Raw genomic sequence first — 22884 nt, 5'->3', positions numbered from 1 at the left:
CCTGCCGCACAGACAGGTGCTTCCAATAAACAACAGCTTGAAGCAGTAGCTTTTCAGGATGCACCTAACCATTTCAAAGCTGAACGATGAGCACCAACACTAAGAGGAGCAAAGGATTTCCTCGCCGCTGCTCCCAGCAGAGGCTGGGAGCGAGGCAGTGGGCAGGGGCAGGCCTTGGGGCCGTCCTCGTGCCCCGGCGCCCGCTGACCTCTCCCGCTCCTTCCAGCCCGGGAGCAGTGGGGCTTGGCCACCACCATGTAATGTGCCTTCCCCAACATCTGTGCTGGTGTGTGCGTGCGCACCGGCACCCAGTTGCTGCTTCAGAAGGCTGCAGGAGCATCCCTACTGCTGTCTGTAATTAGTGACCGTTGCATTTCATTATGAGGGGGAGCAATGGGAAGCAGGAGGCATGGATGGAGGCAGCGTTCCCACAGTCCCTCCCCAACGACAGCTTTGCCTTCTACGAGGCGATCGCTGACGGACCTCTCCTCTCCCCAGGCCCCAGCTCTCGGCGCCTGGGCTGGGGGAAGCCGCGGGGGGGCGGGCCGGGGGCCGGGACCCCGCCGGGCCGCCCCGGGGCGGCCACGTGCGGCGGGCGAGCCCACGGGCAGGCGGGGGGTGCGGGGCCGGCCGGCGGCGGGGGGGGGAGAGGAGGAGGAGGGGCTTTGGTGCCGCCGGGTGGGCGCCCCCGCCGCGCCGCAGTGGCACCGCCGCGCTGCCGGCCGCCCTGTCCGCTGGGCCGAAAGTTTGAGGGGCGGTGGCGGGGACGGCCCGGGGCGGGCCGGGGCGGGGGAGGCATGGCGGGGCGGGGCAGGCCGGCGGCCGCGGCGGGGAGCCGGCGTTGATCCGGCGGCCGGGCCGGGGCATGGAAGGGGAGCGGGCGGGCGGCCCTGCCGCCCCGGCGGAGAGCGGCACGTCGGAGGCGTTTGCCCAGCTGTGGGCCGACGTGATGGGCATCCTGGTGAGTGCGGCCGGGATAGGGGCTGGGGCGGCACCGGGCTCGGAGTGGTCAGTGGAGCGCCGCTCCCCAGCGCTGCTTCCCCGCCGGGGGGGTCGCGGGCGGCGAAGCCCTCGCCGGGACGCCGAGTCTCCCCGGCACCTGCTGGCGAGTTCGGCGGAGTTGGAGCGTGCCCGCGCCGTGCGGGCTCGCACCGCCCAGAAGAACCACTTCCATGGGCAAACCCCGGTATTGTGTCAGTGACCGCTTCGATCGTGATTTTGCGGTAAAGCTTCCTGGGCCGTCAGCGCAGGAGAGGCGGAGGCAGGGCGCCGAGCGCCGCCGCAGCGCCGGGCTGGGGTTGTTTACCGGAGCAGCTCGGACCGCGCGGCGGTTTGCACACCCAGCAGCGCTTGTTCAGGCTCGTCAATGGGCGCATTGTTTGCTGGTGCTCCGGCGGGTTCGGTTAAATTTGGGCGAAAGGCCGGTTTGTTGCCGCCTTTACATTCCACGCACGTGTTCCGGCGGCCCCGGTGAAGCCTCGCGCGTGGGGGGCGCTGCCGGCCCGTGTGCCCCCTGCGCCCCGTGTGCCCCCTGCGCCCCGTGTGCCCCCTGCGCCCCGTGTGCCCGCCCGGCCGCGCTGCCCGGTGCCCCTGTGGCACTCCCGGGTGCCGGTTTTGGAGCTCTTACTCCCGATAGCTTTTTGGAAGCGAGTTGCTCGGTTATGGCCCGTGGGGTTTCTGCGCGGGTGATCTCCTGAGGAGGGGCTAATCCCCGTAGTTCGCTGGCTACAGACAAAAGAGGTGGCCCCACTGACAAGGGCTCAAGGAATTGCACTTAGTGGCACGTAGCGTGCCGACGGGACGGGCTGGCTGGCGAGCAGTAAAAGTACAGGAAGAGTCAAGGCTTTATTTCTACTTGCAGCGAGAGCATAATATTTACTTTAGGTGCGGGATGGTAATTACCACCGAGGACTGCCGCTCAGCAAAAACCCGAATGCTAATGCTATATACGCGCTGGAGCTGGCAGTTTTCCAGTGATACAGGAATGTGGTAATCAACAGTGGAGTGCCTGTTTATTCATTTTAAAAGCAAATGAATAGGCTTGATGCATATTAATTTTTGGTGTAAACGATTAACCAACAGACATTAAAGAATGTTATGAGAAATACCTTATGGAAAACTGCTGTGAAACGTAATGAATGTTAAACTGGTAGGATCTAATTCAGAAGTGTTGTAAAATTGAGATGAGAATTTAATTAGCGTTTTATGCTGCCATTTTTTTCCACGTGGGCTTTATTTTTAATATTCAAACTGAGATTGAAAACCCTGCCTCATTCCTTTTCCTCATAGAAATTCTTCATTGGCATGGCATTCGGTTTAATAGCACCCGCTGCGTACACTCTTTCACTGTTAATGATTTTAATCTAAGAATGCAAGCAGAGTCAGTTCTGCCAGTTTGTAGGGAGCACACAGTTGGTACTTTATGAACAGTCGCTTTCTCTCTTTTTCTGGCAGGTTTCAGTACTGCATTTAGTAAGAGCAAAGTGCTATTGGATGCCTGGGAAGGAGTGCTGGAGGAGGCCAGACCAACAGCCTAGCAGGCTGGAGCTCAGTGTAGAAAAGGATCTGATTCTCACACAACTAATAATTTGAATAGGTTTCTTCTGGCTGTACAAGCTAGTTTACTTCCTGGGAAAACAGGGCTATTTAATTATAATTTGTCTTCTAATAAAACTAAGCTAAAGTCATTTGTCTTAGAGTTGGTCTGCTTTACAGGAAGGAGTCACCTTGTAACTATGAAGTTGCTGTTTATATCAGTTGCAAACATCACCCAGCACTATTATCTTTCCTTACTGCAGTGTTTTGTGTTGCAACACAATTATAAATATGAAAAGATACTCTCAAGTTGGGTCTCAAATAAGAACATCTTTGGGGGAAGACAGAAGCTCTTCTTGCTGCAGGCTGTCACCTTTCTTCAGATTTAAGGCTTTTAGAGTTTCTGGTCTTTGCGACTGCAAAATATGTCTTAATATGAGCAGAGTATAAACTTACTTAGTGCTCTGGCCTTGTCTGCAGGCAAGGAAGAGGTAGCTCTGGTGCCTTTTTTATTGCTCGTCTTTTTGGTACATAGAGCTTTGTCCTTTTCAAACCTTTGCTGCAAAAGGCAAACAGTAAACTAGATTAGTGGTTTTCAGATGGAAGTCTCTAGATGATTGGTCATGATCCATGAGGCCATGACAGTGGCCTGCAGAGTCGGCTTACTTCTTTCGTGTTGTCAGTTAAGTAAGAGTATGAGTCTTAAATTCCTGGGATTTACAGTAATTTACGATCCAAAATATTTAGGGAGCACAGAGGTAGACCCTGGCGTGATTCACGGGGAATGGCCCTATGAACCACGAAGTTGGTGCACTGATAGGCTGGCCCTGCAACAGCTGAAAGCTACCAAAGGAATGCACTAGCAGGGGGGCAAGAGGCAGGAGAGAAGAGCCAGGATCTTGGGAGGGGAAAATGAGAATGAAAGGAGGAAAGAAGGTGATCATCAAAAGTTTGTTGATTGAATGAGAGAGAGAAAATTGCATTCTTAAGCAATGATCGTAGGATGATGCAGGTTAGAAAGGACCTCAGGCAGCATCTAGCCTGACCTTGAGCTGAAGCAGGGAGAGTTCTGAGGCCAGGTGACATTGCTTGGGGCTTTATCCAGTTTGGTCTTGAAAACCTCCAGGGACAGAAACTGCACAACCTCTCTGTGCAGCCTGTTCCACTGCTTCGCTGTCCTTATGCTGAAGAAGTTGTTCTTTGTAAAAAATGATGAAATTCCTGATTCTGTCCTTCTCAAGCTGAGGAGTTACTGCAGTGGGGAGGAGGAGGAGGGGAACATGTCTCCTTACTCCCACTGGCCCTGCTGGAAGCTTTGTGGGGCATGGTGGTGGCCATAATGGTGTCTTCTCTAGGTGCAGGTTTAGGAGGAGAGGCCATGCAAGTCAGCCCAGGTGGTAAATTTAGTATTGCAGTTACTTAAGATACAAATTGAGCCCCTCTCACTCAGTGGATGAATATGTTTCATTGTTTGTGAACAATTCGTTAGGTTCCTTAAAATAGGACCTCATTAGCAGGAACCTGTGATGGCAGATCCCAGGTCCGGAGGGGAAGCAAATACTTTTCAAGTGCTGTTTGTAAGCAGCATATTTTATAGACTTTGAAGTCACATAATAACTCTCTCTATACTTGACAAATATTGAGTGTACTTGCACCTGTACTGGGATTTTGCTGAAGTAAATGCAGCTTTTCCCTTTTGTGCTTACTCTAATGAAATATTCCATAGCTGCAACTGTGGTATAAGCACCTCAGAGCTATTTGTGCTGTTAATGGAGCTCGCTAGATAATGTAATTATACTGAAAAGCTTTTGCTTAGTCTGTAGCAAGCACATGTTGGAATGCACTGGTTAATTATAATTTGCAGTGTCTGAAAGCAACAATGGATGTGGAAGTGTATTAACGTTTTAGAGAGAAATTGCGGTAGGTGGATCATGAGTAGTAATAGAGAAATTCTTTGCATCTCCAAAAACTCAACACCATAAAAGGAGATATTTTTGGCATAGAGTCACATGTTGATGTGGTGATAACAAACTTTTTGTTGCTAAGAGTCTGAAGGTTTGTATGTGATCAGATCTGAGAACAAATTGTAATACAAAGTGAAAATCATGAACTTTATTATTTTAAAGGTGTGCTTTCAAAATATGGGCATTGACCTTAGTATGGAGAAGACACTCCAGTGTCTTTCTTGTTAATAGGATGTTCTTTCTTCTCGCATACTATAGCTGGAACAGGTATCTGGGTCAAATCCTGGCATTAATGAAATCACTGGCAAAACTCTGATCAGTTTTGACAGAGCAGGGATTTCACTGAAGAAAACATCTATTTGTGTGATGAGCTTTTGTCTTCAAGGTCCAAAATGCAAAAGATAGAGCAACTTGCGAGAGATGCAATGAAAGTAGAGGTCTTTCCAGCTTTTTATTTCAAAGTGGTAGGTAATTTCTTGTTTCAAAATGTTGAATCAATTAAAAGAGCCGAAAAAAAAAATTCTTTATTTTTTGATAATGTATCGCAGTTATGTGGAGAGAAAACCAGTGTTTTCCCACCATCTGCTGTTAGCTAAAGAGAACAGGGTATTGTGAAGACAATAAAGCTCACTTGGGTTTGTACTGGGAGCCCTAATATTTACATATATAGTCTATATCACCCTCTGTGTTTCAGTGACTATTTGAATTTCTTATCAAAGCAATAAAGAAACAAACCAAAAGAGAAAAAGACGCCAGCTGATAATACTACTGCGATAACGTGTAATTACATACTGGCTAACATATTTTGGGGAGAGGAATTTGATATTAAGCCAGGGAGCCTGCATATCTGGAGAGACTGGGGAAGTAGATCCCCAACCGATAAAAGCAGTCAGAGGATTGCCAGGAGGAGTTGTGGCAGCTCACGCCAGCTGCAGATTTCTCTCAGGATTGCTCTTCTTAAACCATCATTAGTTTGCTGTGACCTCCCATGGAAATCTCTCTACTCTATTGCCCTCCCAACGTCTCATTTGGGTGACTCCGTTTCTCTGATGTCTGTTTGACACCGAGAGGCCACTCCAGCTGAAGCCATCGGCACTCAGCACGGCTTTACGGAAAAGCGTGGGCAACCAAGTAGCTGCTCCAGGTAGAACGTGCTTTTGAAAATGCAATATACTCGTTTTTTTCTGATTTTTATGGACATGTCGGCAAAATGGCTGTGGCACTGTGTAATTAGCTCAAAAAGCACTTTGGGACATTCTGATTGAAAACATTTTTGTTCTGACTTCTACTTTGGAGTGCATTTTTAAAGCGTATCGTAGTTGCGACAGTAAGGATGAACCCAGAGGGCCTGGCTTCTGCTTTTCAAACTAGCAGGTACTGTTTTTTCTGTTTTACAAAACCATGGAGTATATTTTGCTTTCAAAGAAAGAAATCAAAACAGAGAGTGACTGACTGTCAGTTTAGGTGTTGGATTCAGTTTTATATTTTAAACTTAACCTGTTGCATCTGCTTCCCCTCTCGTCTCCATGTGATGTTAACGCCTAGCAATGCTAATCTCTTTATGAAGAAAGACAACTCGTAGAGATAACCTTTGGTCTAGGCTTTTTCTTGGACATCAGGTCACATAACACAGATGTCTCCATCAGACAGGACAGTCTCCACAAGACCCTACACAGTCAGGAATGATAAGGGGATATGGTGCAGTCTTTGTTCTTTCTTGAAAGCAAACTCTGTGTTTCCCTGGCCTTTGAATTACAAGGGAAAAAGTAGGGAAGATTTTTATATACCTGTTCTTTGTCTGCTAGGAACTGTGATTTACTGGAGAATAACTATAAACTTAAGGTAAACTGGAATCTTGGTGATAAATTCTATTTTCCAGAGTGTTGCTGGTTTGCTGTGAATACCAGCTCCGTCATCGATATTTGGAAATACTTTTTCTTCCTTTTTTTTTTTTTTTTTGATGTTTTGGAAGTCAATCAACCAAGCTCTTGCTGTCTGTTAAGAGCAGTGGAATACCAGACTGACAGATTTTTCCTGTAATGATGCCTCTTTCATCTTGTGGATAAAAAAAAAATGGTGTTGCCTAAACAGAAGGAAAATGTGAAAATTGGTGTGGAAAGCAAAAAAAATGCTGCACATGCAGGACAATGAGCAATTAAAGGAATTTTATTATGTGGAATGCAGTGTATTATACTACACCTGCTAGTTACAATTTTCTGTAGTCAGGTGAAAAACTATTTCTAGTGTATGTCGCAGCAAATGACATTTTACGGACCTAGGTAATGATTAATCTAACTTTGTCTGATGCTCTCTAGAAATCGATGTAAATGAGTGCCAACTTCAGGAGATGCTGTGCAAACAGAGGAACAGAGGAGTTAAGCCACGTGAGCTGAGCGGAGGGGCCGGAGCTGGGCAGAGCGGGGTCACAGCTGGACATGGCACGGGGCTGAGGGACAGATGAAGCGGGCAGTGGCTGGGGCAGGGGAGTTTGAGTGAGACAGGATTTCCCTCTCCTTCCAGACCCCAGTTGAACTGCTCCAGCTTTAGCCCTGGGCTCAGCTCCTTCAGGACTTTTCTTCCTCCAGAGGTGGTGCAGTGGAGGAAGGGATGCCGGTGTGCCCAGCCCTGCCTCCTGTGCCTTCCTGGGTCTCCATCTGTCATTTGGAGTCTCTGGTTGTAGCTTTTCCTGCAGCAGCACAGGCTTTTTCCTTTTCCACTTAGCTGTATTAAAGGTTGTAGAGCACACCTTGTGCTCAGGCTTTAGGAGGTTTAGTAACACAGGATGAGTAAGAATTACTTTGTAATGACCCAGCAAAGTGATTTGTCACAATACCTGTTTTAGTAGAAAGTGCTGCTAATAATTGTCCTCACTGTGATTGCATGACGCAGACAATGACTACTGAACCTGCGGATTTCTCTGTTGCCATTATTGGTGGTGGGAGGAGGAGGAGGAAGGTGGTGGTTGTGACTGCGGGAATGCTGAGGTGGCTTTGCGAGAATTTGGATTCCCAGGTGTTTTGTGAGAAAATGTACAAAAAGAAGGAACTGGGTTTAATATGTGCAAGTCTGTAAAAATTAAGTTTCTACTATAGAAGCATATTCTTCATTAAAGAAGTAAGCAGACACACGTTGTATGACTAGATGAAGACATATGAAGGGCTTTTATTTCTCACTGTCATCAGGAGACTTAACTGTCCCATGGGCAGGAAAAAATTGCAACACCGTTCACTGAAATGCATTGAAACCCAGGAGTTCACAACACAGATTTCCATTATGGGGGAAATAGCTACTCTAAAAATAAAAGGAGCTGCCCCCACCGCAGTGCAGTCGCTGTGGTGTGGGTCAGGTGTGGGCACACCAGCTCTGCTCTGATCTTCTTGAGGCTTACGGTAACAGCAGACCTTTCTTGGACGTTGCCATGTTTTGAAGCACAAGGTTATAACATACTATTTTTATTTGAACTAAGATTAGTATAATAAACTACTTAATGGTTTAAGTTTTTATGACACCTGGATAAGCATTTTTGAGCTACGTACTAGTTCTAGAGGCACATTTCCTATGAAGCGTTTGAAATTGAGAGTGGGGATTGTGTAACCTTTCTGGAAAACAGTTTAAAGCATAACAGGAAAGTTAGATGGACAAGCTTAAGAATATAATGCAACAATGATTTATAAATCACACTTTCAGGGTTTTTTATGGAAAGTCATGTGATAAATCAGAGAACTGGTTCCTAATATCCGTGTGGTGATCTGAGTGCGATCTGACTGGAGCGCTGTTGCAGGTCTGCTCTGCTACAAGCCCATTAGATTTTGCTGATTTGACTTCCCTGTGGCCCTGCATGAGCACGGGGATATGCTGTTGTGATCACTTTACATGATCGGGCCTCCAGATGGAAGAAATATGGTTGTTCTTATGTGCATGGGTAAACACACACATTGAAGCTTACAAGCACGCTGATGTAATTATCAGGAATATAAATACATGCTTTTCTGTTTCATTATTGTCACTGTATTTATGATGATATACAGTGATTTTTGCTCTTTGGTAACAGCATACTAAAATTTTATACCACAGTGTTCTCCACCTTCAGTATATTCTCTGTGTGTGGGGGTGTGTTTGTAAAGGAGATTAGGTAACTATTTAATACAATAATAAAAGCAGTACTTTGAAAGCTTTGCAGTGGGCATGACAAGAGTCAATAGATCATAGTGAAAACAGTACCATGCTTGTTACAATATTAAATTGAGAGTACATGAGCAATTTCTTGTTTGCTGGCCATTCCTAACCCTCTTGCTTGCAACTGAAGATGCTTTGTGCGGTGCTGATGAGTATGGTGGAAACAAAAGATGAAGGAGCAAAAGATAAAGGGTTTAATTTCTTCCCTGTTTACATAAAAACTTCATGAGCACGAAGTTTATTTACACTGGAACAGTGTGTGGCCCGTAGGTTTTAAACAAGAAAGGAAAGAGCAAATTTTGTCATTCCTTCACAAGTTCAGATGAGTTGAGCCTCCTGGTCCTTTCAATGCCAGCACCGAGTCGATCCTGCTGTGCAGAGCTTGCTCTTTGCTCAACTGCAACCCCAGTCTATCTCGATGGAGCTAAAAACGGATTTGAGAGCACTTACCGTGAGAGCTCATTGCACCACAGTGGCACTGTTGAAAGTTCTTTCAGTGAGTGTACGTCCACAGCTGGAGCTTGGGTGAAAACATGCTCCAGCTGACTGCATAGCATTACATTGCACTTGAGGAAAAAGGCATTTTAGGCTTTTAAGGTATTTTACTTGCCAGAATAATATCTTACTGGTCATAATCTATACCTCTAGAAGTGATATGTCATATCTGTAGAATCTGTGGTTTTGATGTACTTACAACTGGGGTACCAACAGACTGACTCCTGTTCTTACTTCTGCCTTCAGAGCGGTTCCAAAGAATGTTTATCAATATGGTGATAGGCGCTTTATATATATAAATATAAATATATATATATAAATTACATGTTAATAACATGTTAATAATACATGTTAATAACAACTGTACAGTGGTGGTGGAAGGGCTCTGACAGACACTGCTGCCTCAGAGAGGCTCATGGTATGAAAGCTAAGTGAGTTCCCTGATCCCAGCAACAGGAGGCCTCGGTCTAGTTCAGCTCTTTGCATGCTTACACGTCCACGGCATTTTAGGCTTTTAAGGTATTTTACTTGCCAGAATAATATCTTACTGGTCATAATCTATACCTCTAGAAGTGATATGTCATATCTGTAGAATCTGTGGTTTTGATGTACTTACAACTGGGGAGATGTTTAGATGTTTCTGTTCTGTCTATCTTCTCTGTTTATCTGTATCTGTTACAGTTCTGAAACACATTCATCCTCTTTGGAATTTGTGCTCGCAGTCTTCCAGCAGGAGCTTCCTGCATATTCCAACTCAGCTGAAAGGGGTTTTTATGCCAGAAATTTCTAGTGCAGCCCTAGGGATGGAGTGCAAATTGAAGATACTTATTTTCTACTGCTAAAATGAGGCTAATCTCTTTCCACCATCCCTGTTAGACATATTTCATATTGTTATCGCTATCACTGCATAGACTTAAACATGGCCTTCAGTTATATAGAATAATTTTTAATACTTGTGAGTTTTGGAGCTTTCAGTGGATAGCCAGTTTAGTGCAGCAGCTCTGAAAGCTGATGATAAATGCTTTGCATTTAAACTGAAACATATACTCTGTGGGGATGAAAATAAGAAAAATCCTGGTTTATAGATAAATGTATTCATACATAAAATGCACCACAACTTGCAGGTTGTGATTTCCACTTTATTAGTCTTCTTTCTCACCTTAGAATTCATAAATAACCACTGTAAAATGGGAAAAGGCGGGGGTAGACTGTACATTGTATGTCAGTCGTGGTTTCTGTCTTCAGGTTTCCATCTTCAAGATGACTATATGTTTATGCTTCAAAAACTTGATGCTTCAGAGTGTGTTGTGGGAATATGTCATGTTTTATACAAAAGTTGTGAGGAACAGAATTCCATGTGTAACGTTTTATCAGAGGGCTAATAAAGATACTGTATTTCAAAAATAAAAAAAAACTAGTGAGGTGAGGAAATTTCTAGTCAAGCAAGCAATCTAAAGCTCATGGTCGACTGTCACATTGGGGATACCAAGAAATATAGCAGCTGATGGGCAGTGGAGCAGGAATGCTGGTGCCTGTGGCATTAAGCCATGTTGGCTGGCTTCTGACCTGTTCTTCGTTGGATTTATATGGTGCTTCGTGTCAGACTGAGGACTAATTAGTCTCAGAACAGATATTTGCTTTTTGCTGTATCTCTGGCACATAAATGTTTTTTTTTTCAGCACAGCAAACACAGTGAGGGAACTCGACCACAGAAGCTGTTTGTGTTCCTACTTCCCCTGAGGTCACTTGCAATTTGCCACTGATTTTGATCGAAGTAAGAGCAGGCTGCTTGCAGGCTGCTTATATCCCTTGAAAAATGTTGATAGCAGAGGTAGCTCCAGGTACCGCAGTGAAGATGCGCAGACACTGATGTCCCTTTGTGGCTGGAGCACTGGTGCGGCTGCAGTAGCAGGTAGAAAACTCTCTGCCCCCACTGGGTGTGTTTCCTAGGGTCTGTCTGTTTTCATTTCACTGGCAAAAAAGGGCTGAGTAAAGACAGATTTCCTGCTGGTGGAGCACGTTGTGAATCTCCGTACATGGCAAATTCTTTGGACGCTTTTCTCTGTGTTTTTACATACCATACTTCTCTAAAGTTTGTCTGAGGTCCTGTTTTCCTTGTAGAGGAAAATGGCAAATTCCCAGTGTCTCTTCTTAATTATCCAGATCTCTCTGTCAGTGTTTCAGCTTGTATGTGGAAGTTCCCACCTTGCTTGCTGTGCACTGTACAAATAAAAACTGAAAGATGTATATTTTTCGTTTTATTTTATGATGATGTGTCCTGTTCATTTTTTGGAGACGTTTGGGGAAAAAGGTCTATTTTATTTCTTGTTTCATCAGCGGAGACGGCTTAGATGTAGGTAGCGCAAAGCGGTTGTCAGTCCTTAAAAATTCTGTTTCCCTTGTTAATTACTGCTCACTTTATTCTGAGTGTTTCGCAATGAGGCATGAAATGGAGTCTAATCCTCTGTCATCCCTCTCCACTGTGGTGGTGTGTTCTGCTGTGTATCGAATTGAAGGGATGCTGGGACGTGTCAGGTTAGTGAGGTATATTGTTTCTTGCTCAGCCTAGATCCGGCAATGTATTGTTTAGATTTTGCATCCGGGAGTGAGTATATACGTGCAGATGGATAAAATTTGTAAAATCTAAGCTTTGCATGATAGCTATCTAAACTCAGGAAGTTAACAGAGAACATAAGGTCAAGGACTTAATCAAAATATTGGCATGACGATGAAGAGTTGCTTCATACCGCATATGGTGTGTGTTCACGCATGAATGAGAACGGGAAGGGATGCTTCTGCATATCCTTGTTACAGATCTATTTGTGATGAGTCTCACTGGGTTTGGTCAGTGTGGAGAATGACTTCCTAATTACCAAAGCTGAGAGAAAGGAAAGAGGTGGATGTTCACAATGTTGCTTTTTCTTTCTGATGGAACCGTACTTTCTTCGAGTAATCTTTGCCAAGTTAGTTGTGGTTTTTAATCCTCATCTCAAATGTACTTAGAATACAAAAGATTGTACAAATTTTCATTTTTCATCTGCCAAACCTAATTACAACTACAACAAAGTGCTTACAGATAAGTTATTTATTTTGTGAACTGCCATGAAAAAGAGAGTGGAGGGAGATAACAAAGTATGTTAGCTCCTCTCTAGCCCTTTTGCCTTTCTTAGGTAGATCTGTTGCTGTGTGGGTTTGAGCAATTTTTTTAAAAAAAAAAAAAAAGAAAAAGCAATGAGTTTTTTTTCCTCCAGACTCACGCCTCTCTTAGGAAACTACCTCTCATATGAAGAGGAAATGGAGGATGACAAGGGGTGGAGGTGCAGTGACTCAGTATCCAGAATTGTTTTTCTGTGGCTAGAAAAGTGAAGAGAGTCCCTGCCGAGGAGGGTAACTGGCAACTGTTAGGAAGAGGTGTTTAGGAGGATCATGTGAAAGGAAGACTTGTCACCTTCGCGGCAGGAAGCGGCTGGAGTGCACACCGGGACCTGGGCAGGGACGGTCAGCACGCAGGCTGGCTTCGGGGAGGCCCAGGGGAGGTGGCTGGACGGTGTGCATGGGCAGGGAGCACGTGGGAAGTAAATAATGGAGATTTAAGCCTGGTTCAGAAATTACAGGGCTCACATCAGGTGCTGAGTAGGGATATCAGGGGCAAAGTAAGCCTTTGTGTCTCACTGGTTGCACCTTGTTTTGTTTTTGCTTAAAGACAAATACAGACTATAGGTGGGTAACTGTTGATGTGCGTGTGAGTCATGTAAAACTATGCCGTCCAGGTATTGCGAGCAGATGCTTCGAATCGGTAGTTTGTAGCAGAGGGCTGCTTCGCTTGATCAGGCCGAGGACGAGAGCGCAATTTACTGTTTTGCTAGAGATGCTCTGAAACCCTGACTTGCTGTTCACATGTAACTCATTCTGAACCAGCCCTTTGGTTTCGGGTTGTATCTCCCAAGCTTTGAAGAGATCTCTGCATCTGAAAACATGTGATTCTCCTTTCTCCTTGAGAGAATTATACTGCAAAATCCTTGTTTCCCTTCAAGTCCTGATTCTTCATGCATGAGGCAGCTCATTTACCATACATCTTGATTTGAAACTGATAGTGGTGCATACTGTGAAAAGTGGTGTAACATCTTCCTTTTGCTCAGGGAGCTCCCTGCTGGTTTTGTGGCGCTTCAAATGCGCCCTGGTTATGTAGGTTGTCCTGCCACTCTTGCTGGGTTCATGGTTTGTTGTTCCCTGGGACTGCAGTCTCTTCTTTCATCTCAGAAGCAGAGTCTGTGAGCAAACTCCTTCCATCTGAGACTTTCTTCTCGTGTTACAGTCACTTTTACAACTAGGGGAGATGTTTTTCTTTGGCATGACAGCTCTCCTGACAAATGGTTAGTTAGTGGATGCTCTGCTTTTGATGTTCAAGTTGCTATGCATAGGGAAGTTGCTCAAGTGAGAACTTAACTTATCCTCCAAGTCTAAGTGTCTTTATCTACAGTTGTCTTTCAGCCTGTGGTTCAGGGCCTTGGGTAGGTCAGAACCAGTTACTGGGTTTTGTAGAGACACACAATTTTTTGCAAGCTTTATTGACACTGGGGTTCTGCCAGCTTCTGCTTTTTATGATCTCTTGAGCCACATGGGGCTCTTCAAATTGTTTCATGCTTCAGTTTGAGGTGCATCTCTGATGTGCAACACTTGAGTAGTGCATTCAGGCTCCAGTAAAAGCAACATAGAATCGTAGAACATATCAAGTTGGAAGGGACCCATAAGGGTCATTGAGTCCCAACTCCCTGCTCCTCGCAGAACTACCTAAAACTAAACTGTATGAATAAGAGCGTCGTCCAGACACTCCTTGAACTCTAGACAGGCTTAGTGCCATGACCACTTCCCCGGGGAGCCTATTCCAGTGACTGACCACCCTGTCAGTGAAGAACCTTTTCCTAATGTCCCATCTAACTTCCCCTGACATGGCTTCATTCCGTGTCCTCATGTGTATTACCAGTGGGCAGAGCCACTGGGCTGACAGCACCCACGGGCTTGAGCACTGCCTTGAAACAAGCACATAGCATCCTGTTTATTGGGGAGCTCCTGTAAGTAACAAATTGCATGTTGCCCCTTCAGAGAAATATGTACTTGAAACACCTGGGAGATACAGCAACCACAGTTATTCAAGCCCAGACTGTAGGATTTGATCTGTAGGTAAGCAGAAATATTTCTCTTTTATTTGGGTAAGAGGCCTATTTAGCCTAATTAGAAAGTACTTAGGCAATGATGAAGTAGTATGAGCACATAAGAACGCAAAAAGCCCATCTTCACTGTACACGGATAAAGGGAAATGAGCAAATAAAATATGAGATCCCAGAGTAGAAAGGATTATAAGCTGGCAAGAGATAGAGTTCTTATTGCTAGGTTGATATCCCTAATTGATATAAACATGAAGCCCTGTGCAGTCTGTGGTAGTTAAAAGATATGCATCTAAATAATATTTAAATAGATTCTTGCATTTTTAAGAGCCACTAGAGTGTAATTGTATTCAACTTAATTAAACGAAGTGAAACCCCCTGATAACTGTGCATTACTGCTCCTAAATAAAACACTCTCCAAAGAGACTTCAAGATGCTCAGTTAAGGTGATAAAAAACCTGAGCCCAGCACCATAAAGTTTTGCATGAGCAGCTTTGTTTTTAGCTCATCTGTATGCTACCTGCAGTGGTTGAGAGCATGTGTTAACAGTGCCCTACCTCTGCTGGAGTCAAAAGCTGAGGCTTCGCTGAAGTGTTTCAGGGCAGAGTCAGTCTCTCTGGTTTTACATTCTTTGTATGAATGTGAGATGTCTATTTAAGCTATTAATGCCACCAAAGAGCGGGAACCCTTCTGTGCCTGTGCCAGCGGTGGGCACCCGGTCCCCGCAGAAGCAAGGGTTTGCAGGGGGAGCATGGGCAGGCTGGATGGGTGGCATCGGTGAGGGGGGCCCTGGGCGCAGCTGCTTACAGGAGCTACAGGAAACCATTTCTGCTGCTGCTAAGATTACGTGGGGAAACATGGATTGCTGCCATGCTCAATTACGGTTGTTTCCTTTCCTGGTAAAAGACGGCCCGTCAGGAAAACAGCAGCAGTGAAGGCGAGATTAGTCCCTGGGTACGCAGAAGTGTTGGGCGTATCCTCCAGGCTGCAAGCTGCTGAATTTCTAGCAGGAAAAAAACAGAAGAACAGCAGAGTTTGGGAAAGCAGTTTAAACGTCAGTGTTCTCATTTTAGACAGCTGACAGCTAGGCTGCCCTCTGCACTCGCAGCCGTAAATCAAGGGCTGTGTCTCTGGGGTGCGCAGTACCCTGTACCGCTGGGCGCAGCAAGCAGGATAACAAATTTCCATATCTACTCCCAAAACAGAGGAGAGACCCTGTCACACCTTGGTGTGCAGAACAGTATTTTTTCATGCTTTGTAAAATTCAGTTTTGGGGGTGAAGGCAGATACTCCAAGATTCCTTTTCCCCCTTTCCCAAACCTTCACATGGATAGCAGGAGAGTGCCTCTCTCTTGGAAATTAGGCTCTTAAATGGCACATGGAGGAAGAAGTAATTGTGCTTACTGTCACAGCCAACTTCGTAATAGCGTAGTAACATTTCTAAATGTCGGGATGCTGATGGCTGAGCTGGGTGCTGCATGAGTAAAGGCGCAGTGCTGCCCCATAGCTCTTGCCGTGTAATGCAGATGAAGCGATAGGCTCGTCCAGCCACAAGAAACCTGGGGCGACTGCATCCCCGCTCAGCTTTCCTGGGCGCTCGCTTCCCTGAAGAGCAGGAGAGGGCTGTGCTCTTTCCTCCACTCTGCGGTAATGGTAGCTGAGGGGAGGCCCCAGTGCACGATTCCAGGTACTGAGGTGGTGAGAAATGAGGGAAGGCATGGAGGGTTCTCCTCCTTTATCGGTGTGTCCCCAAAGCCAGTATCGCTGGGCTTCAGTGGGCTGGGGGAAGCTGCGGTCCTTAGGGAGGGCTGGGCAGGAGACATGGTCAGGATCTCAGGCCTGTCTCTTGAAAAGGGTGGTGGGAAAAACCCCAAACCCAGAGAAGTAGCAACAAAGGGGTGAGGAGCACACAGTGGTGCACTGAAGAAGCAAGGGAAAGGGGCAGGGGGAACAGAGAAAGAAAGATAAGATGTTTCTTTGAGTGAACTTTTCTTTTTGCGGGTAAGGTATGTCCTGCTTGTGCCAAACTGTCCTGGTGAAAAGCATAGCAAAGGTTAAGATAAAGGTGATTATTCTTACTACCATGACGCTTGGAAAAATATGTTAGCAGAGAGGAACAAAGGTGAGAGTAGGCACTTGTCGCTGTCTGTTTTTATGCAGCACCCAGCACAAGGCAGAATGAAATACCATTTCTTCCACAAAGAAATTACAGATTGTAAGAGCTGCTTAGTGTTGGGGAAAAAAGAAAAATAAACATATCTTAGGCCAGAACATTAGTTCATTTCATTTGGAGAAACTATTTAGGAAACACCAAATTGGATAAAGAATTATTTTACTAAACAAGCAATTGTTTTGCCTTGGATAGTGTGGTGACAGTTATATATATGCCCCTTATGCATATACCTGTTAGGAACCTGTGTATATTCTGTCTCAGGCAAGAATAAACTTGTGCAGTAAATATGTAAGATGTAGGGTGCTATAAAGGTTTTACTGCCCTGTGTTGATGCAATAGATATTCACAAATACAAAGTTTAGCAAGTGCTTTCCTTACTGTTTAATGATGTTGGTAAGGTATTTCATTTAAAGGATGAAAGGATTAGGTTAGAATAAAATCCCGTATAGGAACAGAATATTAGTATACCAGTAAATGATATTAATATTTTGGATATCGTTCATGTGTGGGGGTTGACTTACAGACAAATAGAGCTGCAAAACCAGTAGAAAAATAATTGCCTATTCCTAAAATAAAATCACCCTTCAAATACTTCTCAGCGTACTCCTAAGAGTATGTTCCTAGTGAAACCCTTATTTTACAGTAGTTTCTGAGTTCTTTTCCTCCGTGAAAATGAAACCAGAATTTCATACAGCAGAATCATTGTTAAATAGGATTTCAGTGCATTTTGGTTCATTGATTTAGATTAGTGCATTTTATTGTTTTATTGTGTTTCACCAATACATCCATCTATGAGGGAATGCCCCTTAGGAATTACTGGTATAAAGTAGAAATCAGTTTTGACTATAGTTTTTGTAGTAAAACTTGGACATAAACATGACCAAAGTGTGTGTTCTTTGAATCTACCATGTAACTTTGCACCTTGGGAAATAACTGTAAACCACACTTGCTGTGCTTATGCAGTTGTCCTGAGATACTGTTGTCTTCTCAGTTTGTTTTGTCTTTAAATATCCAAATTGGTTTGTTTTGGTTTGTTTTTTTTTAACATGTTTTCTTTTTGTTTTTTTTCAGACTACTATTTTAATGAGTTGCTCACACCTCAGGTAGACCCAAACCATCACAGATTTGTTTCTGTTATATATAGTAGTAACACAATATTAAGAAAAGACAGGAATTTTAGTGAGACCTCCATCACTATTGATATGGCCAGCTCACTGTGAGTTAAAGATTTATTTCATCATCCACTTAAGATGCTTGGCTTTTGCATATCTATTTCATTAGACTCTAACTTAACTCAAGCAGGAAGCCAACCCATAACATACGCTAAACTTCCTGATTCTGAAACAAGAAATTCATCTCCATCTCCTTAATGGTGCTTTAATCACATGTATGTTCAATTCTTAATTCTTGCCATTCTTCTGTTTACCGTTTGTTTCTGCTCCAAGTGTCAGAATAGAAGCCCACTGCAGCTGCTGTGCGGGAAGAGACATATTTCCACTCAATTTGAAAAAAAGTCTCAGCAAAGACAGCATGCAAAAGGAGGAGGGAGCGAGAGCGAGGGAAACAAAACTAATGAGAGGTGATGTCAGGTGCAGGTATTACATGGCTTAAGGAGTTGTTAAGTTATTCTGCTTTACAAGCTGGTAATGCTAACCTGTGCCTGACCACTGACCAGACAGGTGGGTAATGGTGGCCTGGCAGGCATCAGGGCAGGCAAGAGTTTTGAGTTACATTTTGATGAGCTTAGTGCAGATCACCTCGGGGAAAGGAGGACAGAAGACAATATACTGTTATTAGGGAAGCTGGACATTAAGGGTGCTTTGAACTAACTTTTCATGAATAAAATTTGCATGTAGGCTTGTCTGTCAAGGTAATGAACATGTGAAAGAGCTGGTTCTACTTGTGATAAATACCCAGTTTTTAAGTATGTTGGAACGTACATTTGCATAGATACAACTTTTTCGTTAGCATGCATATATATATATATATACACACATGCGTTTTTATTTTTTACATAGAGGACTTCCTTGGTTGCATGCCAGAGAGCGCGATCCCAGTAGTGATCAAATTGATTTTAATTTACAAAGGGAAAAACATAAATCACATTCAGAATGCTTTTCCAGAGATGCTTTGTTACACCTTCTTGACAAAGACTTCAGGGTTTTACAGTGAGAAGTGAGGGGAAAAAGATGATGGTGCTGATAGTGAAGGAAACACTTTATTTGCAGAATTTTGAAAATGGGAAGAGTTTGTTTTGATGTAAAGATAGGGTAAGGTTTCATATATATTAGAAAAAGGACACATCCCTGTGTGGTTTAATATAAAGTTTATAGGTCTAGAGTGGCTGTGCTCTGAACTCAATGGGCTGTATGAGTTATTTCAGATAAGCTGCAAAAGCTTTTATATTAAACTGTACCATTGTGCATTCTGCTTATTGTACAAAATCCAGAACTGTTTTAACCATGCTGCAGAGAGCCTGACGCAGTTTTATTAGATCTATTTTTGTAACTCTGTCTGTAAAGTCGCATAGCTTAATGACTCAGCCCTCAGATGCCATAAATATTAATGGAAAGTCTTCCATTGAATTGGTCTGATCTGTATGTTCTCTTTGTTCTCATGGTGTCTAGCTATAGAGAGGTCAAGGGAACCATGACAACCCTTCAGCATCCTCTAAAATAGCTGTTCTCAATATAAAAATGTCATGACTTCTACACTGAGTATTTTATGCCATTCCCTGAATATCAAGGCAAGTGCTGGGCTGCATGGCCTTGCGCTTCTGTCTCATTCACATTTCTGACCCCGTTGACTGTCAAGACAGACTTTGAACCTGTCACTCCATGGATAGTGGAATTGTTACTTCTGCTGAATGGAAGATTGTCCTTTCTGAGCCCTAGGAGAAGAAGGGAACATCTCTGTAGCAGCTTGGTGGGTTTATTTTTAATGGTAACCATTTTGAAGCTGAGCCAGAAGGCGAGACATCAGCCTTGTTCCTGGCAGAAATACATTGCTAGCAAGGGACAGGTAAGAGGGTCAGAAATGTGTAACAGATACAATTATTGTTAAGCTCCACAGGTTTTCCTATGGATGGCTGTCCTCATCGTGCGAATCTGTAGTACTGTAGCATATTGAGACTCAAGCCCTAGCCAGAGAGGTACATGCAGATTTAACTTCTCTGTTTTGGAAAGGTTTGGATCTGATTTAAATCTGCCTCCTTAGAAAGAACTGTGTAGGAACAAGAAATACAGTGTCTCTCTGATTAATCACCTGAAGCCTGAATTCATGTATTAGTATATTTTGCAGTGCAGGGAGGTAGGCTGCCAGTCTGAGGTTGCCTAGGGAAAGATACACAAGTTTCTTGAGCCTCTATGAGCCTGCATTAGGAAAAATATCTAAAAAGGACTGGTATCTTATTCAAAGCTGACCCACGAAAATCTGAGCATCCCTTGCTTTCTAGGTGAGCTAGTTCTGCTTAACTTTAAACATCTCGTAGGATGTGTGCTATGCAGATGAAGTCCTGTTGAAATCAGTGTGTTTATTAGGCACAAACATGTTTCCCTTCAACAGATGTTCTCATTTCACCACTTTTTTGGTCCCTCCTTCCTCTTACCTCTCTCCCCTCCCTGGCCCACATACTGGCTTTCATTTATGTACTTCTTACAGCTATCCAAACCAAAGGTATTATTGAAATGCAGGGTCGTGTTCCACAAATTTTTGGTAGGCGTCCCTGTTAAGATCCAACTGCCAGAAATAAGCTGCTAATGTTTACAGTTACTCTCCACACAGTAGTCCTGTGTTTCAGGCATGGAAATGGATTTTTTTTCATCTTGGGCTGTGAAGGTCAAAAGCATGCCTTCACCAGGGCGTGACTGCAAAGCGTTGTGAAAGAGCATCTTCCCTTTGTCTGTGCCCTTTCCACATGCATTTATACTTTAATAGGAAAAAGTCAGATTCTTTTTTTTCCTCCCAGTTCATGCATGTGCTGTGGCCATAGCTGGAGTGGTTTTTAAGTTAGGAACTTGTATAGCTGCATTGTGTGCTGTAATCTGCATTGCCACGTGCAGATGGAGACCCATCTGTCTTGCCAACCAACGGGCTTGTAGCATGCACATCTTTTTTTACATTTTTGAGATTCATGCAGTTAAATTAATTTCACCCAGTGGCTTAGAGAGGGAGCACATACATGTGATAATCAAGTCCTCTTCCGTGATGTTCCTGACATCAGCTGGAATAGGAAGGGGATATGCTGGAATATACAATTTCGTAATACATTTTTCAGAATCTGAGATAGAAAAGTACACACTCAAATACTTGTATTTTTGGTAGCTTTTTCTAAAACTCTTATTCTGCATGGAAATGTATGCAGAAAGTACGTATGCTGTGCCAGTGCCTAGTGTTTAGGTTCATATGCAGGTTCATGAAATGTGTGTGTTACTTAGCAAAGTCCATTATTCCTCCTTAGCTAATAGTGTTGTTATTTTATTACTATTATTATAATGTGAATTTATTTTTACTTAATTTATTACCAGCAGAGCTCTCTGACAAAAGATTTTTCTCTTTTACACTTTCAGATGTCAAATACAAAGGATTCTGCCAGCACATTAAACTAACTGATGTGCGGTGACCGATAAATCCTAACTTGATAATAAGTGTCAAATTGTTCCAACTTTTCTTTGTAGTCACTCCATTAACAGGAATCCCGACGGATTCCTTTGGTATTCACATGCATATCGGAACTAATTCTCTGGGAATTCCAGGGCAATTCATCATTTACTCTGTGTTATATGATGCCAAAAAATCTTGCATGCATACATTATAAGATGGAAATTTAGGAACATATTTGACAACTGAAAATAGAAATCTGAGACAACTTCTGTTTTCATTAGAATATTTTATTAAATCTTCATTTTAGGTTTAACCCTTTAAAACTAGTGGGTTGTTTACTTTCCTGTCTATCGAACTATTTTATGGAAAGGTCTCAGGCAGTAGTGAAATCTTAGGAGAAACATGTTGTAACTTTTTATGAATAAATTAAAGCATTTCAGGAATGGTATTTCTGATCGATATTTGTGTTGCTTATGATTTTTTTCCACCGGAGAAGATCTGTGGGATTATATAGCTGGAACATTGCAGTTTGTATGGCAATAAACACAACTGGTGCAAAGCAGTCTTCATGGTAGGGCTTTGCTTAGCTGTTAAATTTGTAACAAAATGAGAAAGAGTTTATTATGAGGTCTTGGTTTTAAAAATATTACTGACCTAAAGCAGTTAAGAGCACAACAGTGGCTACTGATTTACAGATATATCAGTAAGAATAAACTTGAAAGCTGTGTCTTTTTTTTATTACATAAACTCTTTCAAATATGGGACCTGTCTACATCAAAATGGAACATAGTGGCACATAACTGAAGGCTGCTTATAAATTGCATTATCTTATTATTTTTGCTATCCAATAGCTGTATGCTTTTTCCTACCTGTGAAACTACAATGACAGTCCATGTTTGTGTAGACCCTATTGTATTAGTGTTGAAATCAAGCCCACAATGTAGGGCTATTAATAAGGAAGAAGAGGAATGAACAAACTGATGGGTTTAGACTTTTATTTCTATTATTTTAAAAATCCTCTAGGTTTTGACTTGCATATGAAAGCAAGAAAGTAGAAGGAACTTATGGAAATTAATGTTGGCTTTTATTCTTTATGCATCAGAGTGAAATATTTTAAAAATATTGTTACTTATTAATGCTTTTATTCTATTTTATTAATAATGCTAGAGATTTTTTTAAACATTTCGGACAATTCCTTTGATTCTCTGTGCTTTGCAAGGGAATGAATGACTTTGCAAACTGGAGCTAAAGTTTTGCATACAAAAATTTTTTAAATAATTAACTTAAAAACAAAATAGAAATACAAAGGACACCAGTGATGATTTTGTGTGAGACAGTTTAGAACTGTTTGGAGAAGGTGGGGGGGTCAACTGAATAGACAGACAAAATGCCATAATTCGAAATTCATCTTCTGATTAGTTGTACTTGCAGTTTGATATCTAAAGTAGGTCTTCTCAGCCATTATCAGTGCAGCAGAAAAATGAAGCATCTTCTCTTTTTTTAGTTTTCCCATGTTTTTAATAGTACTTGAAGAATAAAGGAGGATGATACAGGTAACTATATGTAGGGATAAAATTTGAGGTAATATAAATCAGATATACAATCCTTTGTGAAGTTATGACATTATTTCCTTATAGGTAACATGGGTGTGAAATAGTTGCTGTCTTTGGCTTGGGTTGACTTGTGTATCAGTGTTTCTTTTTCGACAAAAGCAATGCTTTCTGGATACCCACATGCATAAACTCATAAAAGCAGCTCTTTGCCACAGAGACAA

General features: G+C 43.1%; 1 protein-coding gene across 2 annotated transcripts in view; it reads left to right on the top strand.

Annotated features, from left to right (window-relative positions):
• The first annotated feature begins 862 nt into the window (after positions 1-862).
• The window catches only part of SASH1 (SAM and SH3 domain containing 1), a 126360-nt gene continuing 104338 nt past the window's right edge, over positions 863-22884 (top strand). For both annotated transcript variants that reach the window (XM_068405303.1, XM_068405292.1), the window contains exon 1: positions 863-961. In XM_068405303.1, the coding sequence (XP_068261404.1) occupies positions 866-961 (96 nt within the window). In that variant the 5' untranslated portion in view covers positions 863-865. The remainder of the gene's footprint in view (positions 962-22884) is intronic.

Source organism: Nyctibius grandis, chromosome 1 (genome assembly GCF_013368605.1).
Source record: "Nyctibius grandis isolate bNycGra1 chromosome 1, bNycGra1.pri, whole genome shotgun sequence".
Taxonomy (NCBI): domain Eukaryota; kingdom Metazoa; phylum Chordata; class Aves; order Nyctibiiformes; family Nyctibiidae; genus Nyctibius; species Nyctibius grandis.
Note: the sequence above shows the minus strand (reverse complement) of the source record. Positions and strands in the feature narration are given on the sequence as shown.